The 18579-nt window shown below is 43.8% G+C and overlaps 1 protein-coding gene across 1 annotated transcript in view; it reads right to left on the bottom strand.

Moving 5' to 3' along the window:
- Positions 1-8211, bottom strand: part of MYO3A (myosin IIIA) — a 210841-nt gene extending 202630 nt beyond the window's left edge. Inside the window, exon 1 of the mRNA XM_088457809.1 lies at positions 8044-8211. Coding sequence (XP_088313935.1) covers positions 8044-8211 — 168 coding nt within the window. The remainder of the gene's footprint in view (positions 1-8043) is intronic.
- Between the last annotated feature and the right edge of the window lie 10368 nt (positions 8212-18579).

Raw genomic sequence — 18579 nt, 5'->3', positions numbered from 1 at the left:
GCATATCATACAGGGAGCATCGCAGTAACTGACATATCACACAAAGAGCATCGCAGCGACTGACATATCACACAAAGAGCATCGGAGTGACTGACATATCACACAAAGAGCATCACAGTGACTGACATATCACACAAAGAGCATTGCAGCGACTGACATATCACACAGAGAGCATTTCAGTGACTGACATATCATACAGAGAGCATCACAGTCAGTGTCAGACTGGGCAATGAGGGGCCCACCGGGGGAATCAGTGGTAAGGGCCCATGCTAAAGGAGTGTGGTCATCCACCAGAGGGGGTGTGACCAGCCACCACAGACGCTTGGCTAACCATTAGGCAAATCTTGGTGTAGTTTCTACAGATGGGAACCAAGCCCCCATGTTCATCAGTGGTCCTTCTCTACCAGGTAACTGACTGTCTAATAAAGTAACAACCTATAATTTGAGGTCTAAAACTTGACACCTAGAGGAGGGGAGGTGGGCCCACAGACAGTGGGGCCCACCGCGGATTTCCCCTGTACCCCTGTGGGCCAGTCCATCCCTGATCACAGTGACTGACATATCATACAGAAAGCATCACAGTGACTGACATATAATTCAGAGAGCATCACATTGACTGACATATCAGACAGAGAGCATCCCAGTGACTGACATATCATACAGAGAGCATTGCAGTGACTGACATATAATTCAGAGAGCATCACATTGACTGACATATCAGACAGAGAGCATCCCAGTGACTGACATATCATACAGAGAGCATCCCAGTGACTGACATATCATACAGATATCATCACAGTGGCTGACATATCACACAGAGAGCATTGCAGTGATTGACATATCATACAGAGAGCATCACAGTGACTGACATATCATACAGAGAGTATTGCAGTGACTGACATATCATACAGAAAGCATCGCAGTGACTGACATATCATACAGAAAGCATCGCAGTGACTGGCATATCATACAGAAAGCATTGCAGTGACTGATATATCATACAGAGAGCATCGCAGTGACTGCCATATCATACAGAGAGAACCGCAGTGACAGCCATATCATACAGAGATCATCGCAATGACTGACATACAATTTAGGGAGCAACGCAGTGGCTGACATATCACACAGAGAGCATTTCAGTGACTGACATATAATACAGAGAACATCGTAGTGACTGACATATCATACAGAGAGCATCGTAGTGACTGACATATCATACAGAGAACATCGCAGTGACTGACATTTCATACAGGGAGCATCGCAGTGACAGACATATCGTACAGAGAACATCACAGTGACTGCCATATCATACAGAGAACATCACATTGACTGACATATCAGACAGAGAGCATCCCAGTGACTGACATATCATACAGAGAGCATCGCAGTGACTGACATATCATACAGATAACATCACAGTGGCTGACATATCACACAGAGAGCATTTCAGTGACTGACGTATCATACAGAGAGCATCGCAGTGACTGACATAACATACAGAAAGCATCGCAGTGACTGACATATCATACAGAAAGCATCGCAGTGACTGGCATATCATACAGAAAGCATTGCAGTGACTGATATATCATACAGAGAGCATCGCAGTGACTGCCATATCATACAGAGAGAACCGCAGTGACGGCCATATCATACAGAGAGCATCGCAATGACTGACATACAATTTAGGGAGCAACGCAGTGACTGATATATCAGACAGAGAGCATCAGTGACTGACATATAATACAGAGAACATCGCAGTGACTGACATCATACAGTGGGCCTGATTCAGAGCGCTCGCAAGCGGGTCGATGGTGCCCTAGTGCGCATGCGCACGACGGAGGGAGCTCCGTCGTGCACATGCGCGAGACCCGCATAGCGATGGTCAAGCCGTCGCTATGAGTCTCGCACCAAAGGGGGCATGCTGCCCGGGGCACCGGAGTGAACAGGCAAGGTCCACTGGGCAAAACCTCATCTAGTGACCTGTGAAGGCCAGTAAGACCAGGATTTTACTCCAGGGACAAGGAACACTATAGTACTGATAGATAGGAACTCAGGGCCTGATTCAGACCCGCTCGCGAGCGCTGAGCACTCACAAGCGGTTCGATGTTGCCCAAGTGCGCATGCGCACGACGGAGGCGGCTCCGTTGTGCGCATGTGCGAGACCCGAATAACGACGGCCAAGCCGTCGTTATGGGTCTCGCACCAAAGGGGGCATGCTGTCGATGGTGAGTGATGGCACGCCCCCTTTGGTGGGCGTGCCGGGGGCGTTGCTGCCCAGACGGAGGCGTTCCCATGGGAACGCCTACCATCTGGGGCCGGCCCCACTGACATCACTAGATAGAGCCAAAAGCACTCCTGGGCTTGCTGCAGCGAGACCCTACCGCAGGGTCTTGTCTAGGGATGTGCGCCGGACCATTTTTGCCGGATTTGGATTTGGATTTGGTTCTAATTCGTCGTCCGGCTTTGGATTTGGATTTGGATTTGCCAAACTGCGGTGACTGGCTTTGGATTTGGATTTGGATTTTTTTACAAAAATTTACAAAAAAAGCTAAAATCACATAAATTGGTCTTTTTTTTCTTCCTAGAGTATTATTAACCTCAATAACATTAATTTCCAGTCAATTTAGACCATATCACAGCTTATAATATTGTTTTCAACATTATTGGCCAAAGGTTGCAGTGAGCTGACTGGTTACTAAGCGACAAAGCAGCGGCACAACGACACAGACACCACAATATAAAGCACATCTATGACACATTGCCACACAGCAGTGGCAGAAATTAAAAGTAGTGCACCCACCCAGTGGGTACGGCCAGCAGAGTCACAGTACTTGTTTACATAGTGGGCTACGGCCCAAGGAGTCACAGTGCACAATCTTATTCACATTACACCGCACATAGGGCCTGATTCACATTACACCATAAAGTAGTGTCTCTTATTTATGTTACGACACACAGTAGTGCCCCTTTTACACAATGACCACAGTAGTGCCCCTTTTACACAATGCCCACAGTAGCGGTGTCCCTTTTACACAATGCCCCCAGTAGCGGTGTCCCTTACACAATGCCCCCAGCAGTGGTGCCCCCTATGCAGTCCCCTTAGTAGTAGGGTCCCCTATGCAGTGCCCCCAGTAGAATGCCCCCCAGTAGTATGCCCCCCATTAGCAGGCCCCCCCAGTAGTATGCCACCCAGTAGTATGCCCCCCATTAGCAGGCCCCCCAGTAGTATGCCCCCCATTAGCATGCCACCCAGTAGTATGCCCCCCATTAGCAGGCCCCCCCAGTAGTATGCCCCCCAGTAGTATGGCCCCCCCAGTAGTATGCCCCCGCAGTAGTAGGCTGCCCCAGTAGCAGCCCCCCCCCAGTAGTAGGCTGCCCCAGTATTAGCCCCCCCTGTATTATGCCCCCCCCTGTAGTAGTAAGCCCCCCCAGTAGTATGCCCCCCCAGTAGTACTAAGCCCCCCCAGTAGTATGCCCCCCCAGTATGGCCCCCCCAGTAGTATGGCCCCTCAGTAGTATGGCCCCCCCAGTAGCAGACCCCCCCAGTAGCAGACCACCCCCCAGTAGTAAGCCCCCCCAGTAGTATAGCCCCTCAGTAGTATGGACCCCCAGTAGCAGACCCCCCTTAGTAGCAGACCCCCCCAGTAGTATAGCCCCCTCCAGTAGTATAGCCACCCCCAGTAGCATAGCCCCCCCCAGTAGCATAGCCCCCCCAGTATTATGGACCCCCAGTAGCAGACCCCCCCAGTAGCGCCCCCGGCCCTTGCACAAGTAATAAAAAAAAAAAAAAAAACTTACCTGTATCCCCGCTCCCGCGCCGTCCGCTCTGTCACACACTGCGGAGGGAGCGGAAGACGGAGCTCATGTGTGAGCTCCAGCCGGCTCCGTCCGTGCAGCAGCCAATGAGAGTCTGTGTGACTCTCATTGGATGCTGTAACAAACACACAGCTGCCGCTGGCGGCTGTGTGTTTGTATCTGTGTAGGGCAGAGCGCTATCACAGTGCTCTGCCCTACACAATAGGAGCCCTGATGTCGGATTCTCTAGTGAGAATCCGACATCAGGCGGCCGCCGTTCGGCCAAGAACGGGGATCCGAGTCAGGCGGGGAACACCCGAACAGGGTTCGGGTGGACTCGGATCCCCAATGTTCGGAGCGGTTCGGATTCCACAGAATCCGAACCGCTCATCTCTAGTCTTGTCACAAGCCCGATGGTCGCGATGGTCTTGACATACCAGTGCAAAGCTCTAGGGAGGGGAGTATGAGCGCATCGTAGTGACTGACATATCATACAGAGAACATCGCAGTGACCGACATATCATACAGGGAGCATCACAGTGACTGACATATAATACAGAGAACATCGCAGTGACTGACATTTCATACAGAGAGCATCACAGTGAATGCCATATCATACAGAGAACATCGCAGTGACTGACGTATCATACAAGGAGCATCGCAGTGACAGACATATCATACAGAGAGCATTGCAGTGACCACCATGTAATATAGGGAACATTGCAGGGACAGACATATCATACAGAGAGCATTGCAGTGAATGCCATATAATACAGAGAATATTGTAGTGACTGACATATCATACAGAGAGCATTGCAGTGACTGTGCAGTTCTGTTATATAATGGAGGACCTATATACTTTTATATACAGTACAGAGGTGATGAAATACCTCTGCTGCACTATACAGTGACAAAGGTTGGACACGACCAGGGTCGGCTCTTTGGACTGAATTGGGCGGAGCTTTGGGAGGCCCGATCGGGGAAGGGTGGGGGCATGATCAACTGGGCTCCAGATCTGCCGGCCAGGAGGTGAATGGGCACTGGGCAGGACATTGGAATGACAGGAGAAAAGTTTTTTCTCAGGTCTGCACTGCACTGACTGGATCCTATGGGCCTATTTTAACAGAAGGGCCTGGAGCAGCAGCTCCATCCACCCCATTGTTAATCCGACCCTGCAAGCACGCCTTCCTTAAAATTTACTAATTTAAGACATGATAGTCTACATCTACTACACTTTGAGTTTTCTTTATTTTAGCAAAATCTCATTATTAAAAGGGAAATCTTCATATTGTTTTTTAAATAAAAGCCCTTCCATTGATAATACAATTTGCATGCCTCTTATGCTCAGTACACACTTGGTGATACAGTATATCACTTGTACTATTTACGAGAGATATATGGCGAGTGCATCGGATATATGGCGAGTGCATAATGGTTTACACCCGATATGTCTGTGAACGACGTCGTTCACAGACATAACAGGTCGGCCCTGCAGCACAGCTGATGCCGATATATCGGTGTATCTACATTTGTGTACGAGTGACCTGCTGACCACCCATACACTTCCTGCAGGGACCGCCGACACTGACATCACAACTGGGTGGGCAAATTTAAATGTCCGCCCAGTTGTGACAGCTTAGACACATTGAGTGGCTGATCTGTAAGTATGTATAGCTTACCAATCGGCCTCTCTGACTGCAGATCAGTCTGCTGACCGATCCATCGTCTAAATGTCTACCCAGGATTAGTTGTCTTTGATCTATTTTTAATATACTCAGAACCTGGAGATTTCAGCCAACATGAATCTAGTGGGCATAAAGTAGGGATGAGTGGGTTCGGATTTACTCGGTTCTTATCGCCACATTACCGCAAGTTCAGATTAGTCTGATTTATTCTATTGGCTATCCAAAACATGTGATAGCCGATAGCCAATAAAATGCCATTTTGAGAACCGAGTAAATCCAAGTAAATCCGAACCCGCTCATCTCTAGTGTAAAGTGATGATAGATTGATACACACTGCAGAGTGCCAAGCCCAGTGCGTTCTTTTGATGCTCCGTGCAAGACTGAAACTGCACTACTGGCTGCATGGTACGTGCCAGGCACCCTGCTAGCCAGATGCAGGGGTTGTCAGGCAGCAATGGTGCCGCCACCCCAAGGCCCTGCACCCTGGGTGACGGCACCGCTCATACTCCCCTCCCTAGAGCTTTGCACTGGCACTTGTGTCTGCTGTTCAGAAGATCAGCAATGTGGCAGCATCTTTTTGAATGCTGCCTGCTCCATTAACTATTTTCTCCATTCCATGCAGTAAGTGAGGGTGTTTGCCCCCAACGTGTCCGACATGATGAACTTTGCTATGCGTTGTAACTAGCTTGTTATTAATACATGTGGTCATTATTCATAGGGATGCAGAGAAGATCGGTTTAGATATTATGGGGTATATTTACTAAAGTGAGAGTTTTTACAAGTGGAGATGTTGTCCATAGCAACCAATCGGATTCTACTTAACATTTAACTAGCACCTTCTAGAAGATAATAGCTAGAATCTGATTGGTTTCTATGGGCAACACCTTCACTTCTAAAAACTCTCACTTTAGTAAATGTATGTAGTCACGTGAAAGAGAAAAAATGAATACAGTGTTTGCAGATAATCTCAGAAAGCATGCATAATGTGCACATTTCTACTTGTGACTTTGGGCCTGATTCAGACCCACTCGCGAGCGGCTGTCCGCTCGCAAGTGGGTCGATGGTCTGCACTGAGCATGCGCACGACGGAGGGAGCTCCGTCGTGCGCATGCGCCAGACACGACGAGCGAAGGACTTTCCTTCGCTCGTTGTGTCCGATCAAAGAGGGCGTGCTGTCAATGTTGATTGACAGCACGCCCCCTTTGGTGGGCGTGCTGGGGGCGTGCCTCCCTGACGGGGGCGTTCCCACGGGAACGCCTCCCGTCAGAAGCCGGCCCACTGACATCACTAGTGATGTCAGTGGGAGTGATTTTGGCTCTGATAGAGCCAAAATCACTCCGGAGCTTGCGGTTGAAAACCTCAACCGCAGGCTCCGGCTCGCAATTTCGATGGTCGCGATGGTCACGACCATCGCGGCCATCAAAATGCACGCTCGTATAGCCTGTGGGTGGTGACCCACAGCTATACGAGCGTCCAGGAGGACGCTCCATGAAAATGGAGCCCGGCCCTCATTCAGAGCGTGCGCTCTGCTCAGAGCGTACGGCTCTGAATGAGGGCCTTTGTTCCTATTTACATAGAATCCTTTATTTTCTCATCAACTCAAATATACCTATAATCAGCGTCATCACAAGTATTCCAATAGTCAGCATTATATATGCAGTTATTTCAAGAGAGACAAAATTATCATTGTTACATATAGCTTGATAATCACAAATATGCTAATAATAATCATCATTACACAAACAAAGATATATGCTAATAATAATCATCATTACACAAACAAAGATATATGCTAATAATAATCATCATTACTCAAACAAAGATATTTATATATACAGGTTGAGTCTCCCATATCCAAATATTCAGAAATACAGATTTTTTTTGCGTGACTGAGATAGTGAAACCTTTGCTTTCTGATTTCTTTCTTTACAGTACACAAACGTTTAAGGCAAAAAATGCTTAAAAATGTTGTATAAAATTACCTTTAGGCTGTATGTATAAGGGTATATAAAACATAAATGTATTCTGTGTTTAGATTTGGGTCCCATTCCCAAGATATCTCATTATGGTATGCAAATATTCCAAAATACGGAAAATTCCGATATCCAAAATACCCCTGGTCCCAAGCATTTTGGATATGGGAGACTCAACCATAAGGCAATATAATAATAAATCAAATAATATACTGTATAATAACAAAGGTTACATTGCATTGAGTAGCATTATTATATAACCTATCACTTGTATTTCATATCAAATGACTTTTAAACAATTCATAAAATGCATAAAGAAGACACACTGATAGCATACAATATTGAATTGATTATAGCAGCAAATTAGATTCTCACTGTCATTTGTGTCATAAAGATTAGAGAATAAAAAGCAAATGTCTGGTTGGTTGATCAGTAACGCCATTTCTGCACAGTCACTTGTGCAACTGTTTTCAGAAATGTCCATTATGTTCACTAACTAAAAAAACAAAAACTATCTCTTGGACATGGGATAATTATGCACATTTTCAAAATAAAAGCAACTATTGACATTTGTACTGTAAGGAACTTACGTGAAATGGATCCAAGATCTTTACTGCAGCTTTGCTTCCATTTTTCTTACTCATCACTTTGAAAACTTTACCATAGGTCCCTTTGCCGATAGTCTCAATTATTTCCCATGTGTCGGATGGGTCAGGAAATCCATCAAATACAAATGGTTTTCCACATAATGAAAACATTTTTAATGCATCGGCCTGAAATAAGAAACAAATGATCAATTCTTGCAGCACGACCAAGGATGTATTGTCATGATATTGGTAAATGAGACTTATTTATAACTAAAAACTCAGGCTGCTGAAACATACTAGCCACAGCACTTAAGAGCCGTTCCATGCAGGGGTTAAAGTGGGCAGGAACGGGGTGGAACTGAGTTCCGTCACCTCTAATGGTAGTTGGAACTAGTTCCACCTCCACCAAGTCCCTACACAGAAGTCCTACAGACAGAGAGCCACTCACTGTCTGCCTAGGAGATCTCAATTTCTTCAAAGAAACCAGCATATAGGTAAGGAAAAAATCAAGCGAAGGCAATACATAGGGGTTGCAAAAAAACATTGGTCATCCAAGTGACATAGACTAGTTTGTGTAGATTACATAAAAAAACTCAGAGGCACGGCAGAAACATAACACTGATGATATGGAACTTTTTTTTTCTTTTTAAGTGATCTAACATTGTAGTCTCAGCTGATGGCAGAAGTGCTAAAAAAGCATCTAAAATATATTTCACACTGTCATAGCCCCCAAAGCTTCACACTTGTTTTGGCCTGTCAGACTACCGTGATGGGGGAGCGGGGAGTAGGTGGCAGGAGAGATGAGTTCCACCACCTCTTCAGGATCACTTTAAGCCCTGGTTCCATGCATCTCACTAATGTTTACATATTGTATCGTTGCGAAGCAGAAGGTGGCTAAAGTGATGTACTAAAACTAGAGCCGCCCACGAGTATGAATGTAAAGTCATTTGCGTCCCCTTGGAGACGCATTGCACGTCTTGACAATGTGGAATCTTACCCATACTTGCCGAATTTTCTGTCCTCTCCTTCAGCAGGGGGCAGCCAGGTCGGCCTAAAAGGGGCGTGGCAGCCACATAGGTGGGTTTGTCTAAGCAATTGCATCACCGTGACCCCTCCCCCTTCCATATAGTGCCAAAATCACATGCATTGTATAGTGGGGGGCAAGGCCACACTGCTGCCATTGATGCTACATTGACGCAAACTGTGTCATCGCCCCTCCGGACCGTCCATGGGCGTCGGAATGGGGGGGGCTATGTGAAAGGAGCGGTGGCTGTGCCTTATAGAAATATGCTGGAGGAGGTGTAATGTTCAGTTAAAACACTGCACATTACACCTCCTCCACCAAGAGGTGCAGGAGCTGTGCGGCCTATTGCTATAAAGAACAGCCCCTCACCATCTGCGGCCACCACTCAGGACCAGGTAAGAGAGAGGGAGTGAGGAGAGGGAAGGGAAGAGAGAGGAGTGGGGGGGCATTTGCGCGCTGGAACGATTTTATGTTGCCCCAACATAAAATCATTCTGACCCTCCTGCATTCCCCCGCAGCTGCCCACTTATGCTCTGTAAGTGGGCAGCTGCGGGGGAATGCAGGAGGCTAGAGATGAGTGCCGGAAACTTGCCCTCTTTTCCGGGCAGCCGGGAGCTACACCCAGTTTTCAGGAGGCTCCCAGCCGTTCTAGGATATTAGACAAGTATGCTCTTACCGGTCACCTCTGCTCTCCTGTCCCGTGCAGTTTCAGTTCAGCAATGAGAAGTGTTTTAGACCTTTTTACAAACTTTATTAAGAACCAGACAAAAGTGACAGAGCTCACTTCCTGGAATTTCTTGCTTCTCACTGGTCGTCATGTGAGGAGAAGCAGATACCGGCAGCTGCAGGTGATGAAGGTGAGATGGTAAGTGTCCTCTCCTCTTAATAATAGCTGGGTCACTTAGCACTCCCATGGGGGCCTATAGCAGCGCTGATATTCTAACATGCAGAGACATGTATGGGGCTGATTCTGAGATAAAGATGGGATAAGCAAAGCAAAAAAAAACAAAATCCAGTAACTTTGCACCTGTACAAACCATGTTGCTATACAAGGACTGCAAATATTTTTTTTTCTTTTGCATGCAGGGTAAATAGTGGCTGCTTTTGCACGTTGCCCACAACAACATGCAAAACAGAAACAGAACAGAAATGAGTTAGGACACACCCCTAAGGGGTCTATTTACTAAGCAGTGTTAGGAGACACAGTGAAAAGTGATAAGGTGCCAGCCAATCAGCTCCCAACTGTCATTTTTCAAACACAGCCTGTGAGATGCTCAACCTGTGGTGCATTATGATTTTGCAAGATGCAAGTTACTCCTTTTTTTGTTTGTTTTGCTCCCAACTCAGAGCCCCATAGTGTGAGGAGAAAATCTGAATGACTTCAACTGCTCTAGTGTCACATGGAAGTTTCTATTAGACATTGCTGGATCTTCTAACATTATTGTTAGGGAAGATCTGGTCTGGATTTCACCTATACACCTAAAGGATATTCACATGAAACGGAATCTGAGAAACATCATGGTGATGTATAGTAAACTCCCTATCAATTGAGGTTTTCAAGGATAACCCTTTAAATATTACAAACCTTATATATTTATATATTATCTAATAAATACACAGGACAACTGTAGTTGGTGTTGAAGTTAGGTCAAATTTTTATAATAATAATAGTGATTGGGGTTAGTATGGTGGCAGACCAAAAGAACGGGTGACAGACAAGACAACCATAAATCATGCCTATAAACTCAAACGCTGGCGTTCAACTCTGCATACCAAATACAAAAACATACCCAGACATGCTGTGTCAATTCCCGGCAGGGTCATTTTGGCCTATATTTATTGATGTGTAGAGCGCATCCAACTAATAAACAATAACAATTCAACTGTACAGCTGTTCTTTACGCCACCCAACAAAACAAAGACATTAACAGAAAGAAACAAAACATAGATTTCATGAAAGCCAGAGGAGGTGCTGCTAGACAGCAGTCACTCATATAACATCTCAAAAACACACCCCCTTATCACCATAGGTTACCTCAGAATCAAATATATAATATATTTAAAACGGCAACCATAAATCTTAAAGGGGCCCTGTTCAACCAACCTTGGTGTTTGACTATACCCAAGCACACCACAAGCCTGGGTGAGGTATGAAATGTTGACACAAGAATGTCAACATGGTCATAATGTTAAACTGCTATGTCAAGATGTCCACATGTTGAATGTCCACATAATGACTACATACCCACAAGCCTGGTGCTTTACTTCCTTAACTACCATCCAGCACTGAGGTGGCTGTGTGCTGGGTGGCTCCCACATTGAATACACACAGTGCTCAATTATTCAGTCTGATCATGCCTACTTCCTACCCACCACTGGTCATCATTATATGTTGTCTCAGAGATTGGCGTAGACCCCAGCAATCTAGAAAGCCAGCAGGTGGTAATAAAGTCATTAATAAAAGACACATAAATTGTTCTGTCAATTCCTGGTACAGTAGAACCTTTAAATTAAATATAATAGACAAAGTAAATGTTTTATGCAATACATGAGCAGTAGATTACAGATATACAAAGTAAAAAACAACACATTAGCACATTTATAACCTAAATAGCAAAAGCTTGTATTCAACTCTTGAAGACCCAATCAACGGAAGGTTATAATGTGATAACAGATATTAGTTAAAAACTTAAATGTAATAATTTCCTATTAAATCACATTTTGTGGTCATTGGCCAAAACGGTAATGCAGACTCCTTATTGCATCCAACTTACTTTGCGTCTAAAGGGCCTGTCAGCATCTGAAAGTCGTCACCAACTTGTCGAGGTGTGCGGTGATAATGTCATGTCACGGAAACTGGTTTGGGTTTGGTGGGCTGCTTTTGATAACACCAAGCACGTCCACCACAGAAGACAATTTGTGTCGCATTGAAGGTCTGATTCAGGAAGATAGACACTTTCGAGTTAGTGATATTGCTGATGAACTGAGCATCTCAGTGGGTACTGTGCACATTGTTCATGAGCAACTGGGGTACAGGAAAAAGTGTTCACACTGGGTACCAAAGCAACTCACAGAAGTACACAAAAACAATAGGATGGGATTGTCTCTCCTGCAGTTGACGCAGTACCATGAGGAGGAAGTGCAGTTCCTGCAGCGTATTGTTACAGGCGATGAAAAGTGGGTGCATCATGTGACACCGGACAGGAAGCAAGCATCCATGACATGGAAACACGCATCGTCCCCACCTTCAAAGAAATTCGAAACATCTACATCAGCAATGAAGGTCATGGCAACCGTGTTTTGGGAGCAAAAGAGTATGATGTTTGTTGATTTCCTCAACAAGGGGATACTGTGAATGCTGTCCACCATTGTGGCACATTGAGCCATTTGCGGAGGTCATTTATTTGAAAACGTCCTGAGTTGCTGTGAACAGGTGTCATATTGCTGCACAATAATGCCAGGTAACACTCAGCCAACCACACACGTGAGTTGTTACAGTGCTACCATTATGAGGTACACGACCATCCTCGCTACAGCCCTGACCTGGCACCAAGTGATTTCCATCTCTTTGGACCATTGAAGAAGCACCTGGGTGGAAGACGATTCACAACCGACAGTGAAGTTCAGCAAGTCGTTATTTCCTGACTTCAGGCGCTTGACACTGAATTCTTCTATGCTGGGATAGATTCCTTGGTGTACCGTTGGAACAAATGCTTAGACAAGTATGATTACTATGTGGAAAAATAATCTGTACCAAGGCCATACTATTGATCATTTGTATACTGTATGTATGAGTTGAATAAATGTACGCAATAAGAGGTCTTGTTACCTTAATTATTTATTTAACCACCCTCGTATACCACACATCACATATACAAATTGAAAAATGTAATTAAAAACATACAAGCAGAACAGAGCATTGGAGGTATTGGAGAAGTGTCCTCCTCCTAGAATTTATTGATTTTTTTAATGCTAAATTTGGAACTTGGATTTTTGGACCCATTATTCACGTAATCACTTGAGTAAAATTTGAACTGCAAATTGTATAATGGTTAGCTCTTATGGACAGTAACCTCTTTAAGGAAACAAATTGTATTCATTTTCATGTATCATATTTCTGTATAATTAAATAGAATCATGTGCAGGATGTTACTAAATAATTCTAGTCCAATTACAGTACACTGCATATATAGTAAATACTGGTGTTAGTTGATGTAAAGAAAAATGTAAAGTTTTTAACCAACATCCTATAGTTCTCTTATATGGTTTGCCGAAATATAATGTTGCCTGCATAGTGTACTTAACCATTTAATTCACTCATACCTAACTGAGCCTACTAAGGTCATGTTCATACACACATACTGTATAAGGTCTGCAAAGTTTGCCAGACTGATACTAAATCCATGGTTAGATAATTAAATGACAATAAGGGGGAGATTTATCAAATCTTGGAGAGAAGTAAAGGGGCCCGTACACCAAGAATCCCCCCAAAAGATTTACAGATTCTGTGATTTTTTTCATCTGATTTAAAGATTTGTCAATCCACCAATTTTCGACCATACATTACAGATCTTTTTCAGTGGTTTTCAGATCATATTCAGGAAAGGCAAATCTGCCAATCTTGAAAGGCTCATCATTTTATTAGTGACGATTGGCAAATCAGCAGATCCTTACCACACACTAGCAATCTACCGCCCCAATTGGTCATGACATTCAACATGTTGGACAACCTAATGTACCTATTCCAATCACTTTTTGGTCGGAATCGACGATTGGTGTACCCCATACATTGTCCATTTTTTCCAATCATCTGCAAAACGAGGAATTGTACTAATCCATCATAGATACATGGGAACCTTAACTCATAGCAGCCAATCAGCTTCTAATTGTCATTTTTCTAGCACATCCCGTAAAGTGACAGAATCTGATTGGTTGGTATTTTGTCTCTCTCCATGTTATCTCTCTCCAAGATCTGATACAGTAAATATCCCCCTAAATCACATGCACATAGAAATGTGAAATGCACGCAATACGAATGCAAATATGAAATAGCCAATAGTAAACAGCTTAAATACAAGAGTTTTATATGTCTAACATACGTGGACACAATATATGGGTTACTAATACCACTTATTAAATCCTATTCTAGATCATACTAATTGATAATCAAGTGGTTGTTGCTTCATATCACAATTTTGTGAATACAATTTGAATATATAATTATTAGATAATTACTGATTTTATCACACAACACAAATCATAATGAAAGCACATTAGGAAAATTAATGTACGCTATTAAAAGCATACTTTTTGTGGATAGCGATGGCCTCAGGATTGATATTTGCATATGTTAGGGAAATAAATAATTGCTTTATTATACACATGCAGGAAATAAAACCTCCTATAGCAAATTCTCTTCTCATTACCTCTAATTTTGGTTAATATGAAACTAATCTATAAATCATACTTAAGCTGGGTACACACTATGCGATTCTTGGCTCTGCATGGCTATGTCTGTCAGATAGGACCGATAATTGTGTAGTGTGTACACAGCACCAGGGCCTGACGGTCGGTCTAAAACCCATGGGATTGGTTCCCAATACAGTCTATGCTGCACATACTATGTCGGTCCCATTGTTTTGGTATCGTTCAGAAAGTGCAGTGTGTACGGACCTCGACCTGCTGTCTGCTAATTAATTAGCAATCCCCTTTACTAAAAGCACAATTATTTAACATTGCGTTTTGAGATGAGACAATTTGGAATCAAAAGGATCTTTTAGAAGTAAATGCTTATAGGAAAGTGTGTGCACTGTATATCGCCCATTTTCGGGATCGTTTTGGTTGGTCTGAATCTCTCTAATCGTTAGCATTGTTGGGCAAAATCTTATGGGGCCCATACATCTGGGATTAATTGGGGCGATTCAGCATTTTTCAGATGATTGCCCTTACAAATTGGCAATGTATGGGTATCACTGATCTCCGATTCTGACCAAAAGTGATCAGAATCTGTAAATTAGGAAGCCCAACATGTTGGATTGCACCAGCAAATCCGTCCTGACAAATTGGCAATGTATGGGGTAAACCAGTCAAAAATTCTGATTAAAAAGTGAAGGGGAGGTAGTGTGCTGGTATGCCAGTGGGGGGAGGGGCGCTATTCAAAATAAATTGGCAAAATGTGGTGTCATGCATCAGGGAGCAAGGCAAGGCTATAATGATGCCACTCACGTCATTCAAACTGTTCTTTCCCACTTCACTGGGAAAGTGGACAGGACTCAGGAGTCTGGGGGAACTCACCAAAGTTTTGGATTCTCCCAGATATTCCAGGACAGTAGGCAAGTATATTATAAATAGAAATAGACCACAAAGATAAAGCAATGTAATAAGTAAATGTTACAGAAGAATGTACTAATGTGCCCCCACCCTAAGGTGGAATCGTTGTAACTGATATCTCTGAGCTCCACCAAACCTCTCACAAACCCTAGGTGAGAACTGGAGGTGCTGTGAGCAAGTTACAATCAAGAGATTACTTAACTAAACTGTATTGATTAGCAGCAGGTCCTGTATTACAGACATCACACATAAGAAATGTCTGTCCTGGGAATTTAAAATCCCTAATTGATTCTAAATGTTACAGCAGCACATTGCTGAAGTGAGCATGGTCTCAGGACTTTAGGGGCGGTTCTGTGCCTCTTTGGCGGGCCTGAGTACTGGTTCTTTTTATCTGCCCCCCTTCCTCTCAGCACCCTTGACTACAGAAATGACAGAGTCCTGGGAAAAAGGGCTGTTTGTAAATCGTAGCTAGGGAAAGAGAGTGTGTTAGTAATATATTTTTGTAGGTTATAGTGCAGTTATTTCCAAAATACAATTTGCACATTACTCCCCAAACACGTCACTAAACTTTATGGCTGGCATGTATCAAACACAAACGAAGTGGTCAAATTGTGATAGCCATTTATATTGTAGGGTTGTTTTCATTTCCAAACACGCTGTAGAAAAATTGGAGACTGTGGTTGCCATTGGCACTGCCGCTCACTTTGCACCAGTTTTATTAACTATCCTCCACTTTATTAACAAAATCAAGTGTTAATATTTAACTAGAGACGTGCGCTGACCCCCGTGTTTTGGTTTTGGATCTGGATTTATCTTCGTATTTTGGTTTTGCAAAACCACCCTCAAGTGTTTTGGTTATGAATCTGTGTTTAAAAAAAAAAAATTTAAATTTTAAAAAGTTTATAAAAACAGCTAAAATCATGTAAGTTTTGCAATCCAAAACCCGAAATAAGGATTCAAAATCTGAGGTGCGAACTATGGGAAGCTCAGTACCTCGACTTGGATCTATCTGGACTCATGAAATCTATTCAGGAGATCAGAACCGTGACATGGATCTGTCTGGATTCAGTAAATCTCTTCAAGGGATCAGAACCGTGACACGGATCTGTCCGGATTCATGAAATTAGGGTGGATTGTGACTTCTCGAGAACCGAACTGCACATCTAATACAGGGCCTGATTCAGAGCCGGACGCTCTGAATCAGGGCGTTTTTTTTTTTATTAGTGCGGCCTCTTGGACGCTCGCATAGCTGTGGGTTACCACCCACAGCTTATGCGAGCGTCCATGATGATGGTCGCGATGGTCAAGACCATCGTGACCATCGGGCTTGCGACGAGATCCTTGCGGTAGGGTCTCGTGGCTGCAAGCCCTGGAGTGATTCTGGCTCTATCAGAGCCAAAATCACACCCACTGACATCACTAGTGATGTCAGTGGGGCCGGACACAGAAGGTAGGCGTTCCCATGGGAACGTCTCCGTCTGGGCAGCCATGCCCACCAAAGGGGGCGTGCTGTCACTCACCATCGACAGCACGCCCCCTTTGGTGCGAGACCTGGAGTGACGGCTTCCCCGTCGCTCGCCGGGTCTCTCGCATGCGCACGACGGAGCTCCCTCCGTCGTGCGCATGCACACTTGGGCACCATCGACACGCTTGCGAGCGTACAGCGCTCGCGAGCGGGTCTGAATGAGACCCACAGTACCATGCACAACATCCCCATAGGAACAAAATTTGAAAACTGGTGGCAAAAATTTTACTGTAACATATTACATAGTACAATTATCTGCGTACCAGTTTTCAGAAATGTGTACTGTACCTCTGTTTATTTGCTTCCTCCCAAAACACGTACTGTATATAGAAAACTACAATATGCACTGTCCACCTCAATGAATGCCATCATCTCATCTGCTTTTAGGGTATACGATTATTCTGTAGGCTTTTATATATTGACAATAATAATTAAAAAGAATGCATAATGAACCGGAACTAAACATTTGGCTGATCTGTTGTTCATAAAGTATTGCTAATTACTTATTTATTAACAGTTTATTTATTAACAGCTATTTATATAGTGCACTCATATTACGCAGTGCAGCACAGAGAATATTACAGTCATTCACATCAGTCTCTGCCCCAGTGGAGCTTACAATCTATATTCCCTAAAACCTGGACACACATACATACTGTACTTATAAACTTACATGATTAATAATAATGTGACATTTCGAACTTCAGGAGTATTAAACTAGTGCTAGGTTCCATGCATTGCACAGCTATTTATACATCAACATTACTCACCTACAGGCTCGTACAGCAGGAATAGAGCAAAGACATCCTCTACACAGCAAGTGTCATTTTCCTTTATGTTGGTATGCTCTGATGTGCAGATCATTAAAGTTTTATAGTGAAACATACCAATGACCAATGTAAACTGTCAAACCGGTGTCATTTTAACTCTGATAGTCTTCCCTTACTTACGCTGCCCTAGAAATGTTCCCCGCTTTGTTTCATGGTCTCAGATGGCACAGGCAGCAGATTAGTGGGCATCACAAAAGCTTTGGTAACAAATTGCTGTCTCTTGGAAGTAAATAGAATTGTAAGGTATTTCCTAGATTAGCTTCCGGCTTACACACTAAGCAGCAACCGTACATTCTTTTACACACAGGCTGCTTAGATAAACTCAAACTTCCAGAAATAGTTAATCTCTCTCTGGGTTCCTTAGAGAAGGTATAAATGCAAATCTCCACACAGCTGACAAGAGGATTTCATTTGTCACTGGATGCTTAACACTCTCTGTGCTGGAAATAGCAAGTCTTTCAGTTCCAATCGGTAATCACTCGTCACACCGGGCCCTGTATTTTCTTCTTTTATTGTGACAATGCTACATTAAAATAAGTGACAGGATGTTAACATCTGTGATACAGAATTCTGATTTCTGGATGACTATGGGAAATATTTATTAAAGTAAGATAAAGCAGAGGTTCCCAAACCCGGTCCTCAAGGCTGTCCAACAGTTCGGGTTTTAGAGATATTCATAGTTGAGCACAGGTGACTTAAATTAATTAACCACCTGTGTTCAACCATGGATATCTCTAAAATCTGAACTGTTGGGGAGCCTTGAGGACCGCGTTTGGAAACCCCTGAGATAAGGCTTTTCCTTATTCCTTATTTAGCAATGGCCCACGGTT

The sequence above is a fragment of the Taudactylus pleione genome, unplaced genomic scaffold (assembly GCF_031769625.1).
Source record: "Taudactylus pleione unplaced genomic scaffold, aTauple2 ptg000788l, whole genome shotgun sequence".
NCBI lineage: Eukaryota > Metazoa > Chordata > Amphibia > Anura > Myobatrachidae > Taudactylus > Taudactylus pleione.
The sequence above is the reverse complement of the archived record's forward strand: the minus strand, read 5'-3'. Positions and strand labels throughout refer to the sequence as shown.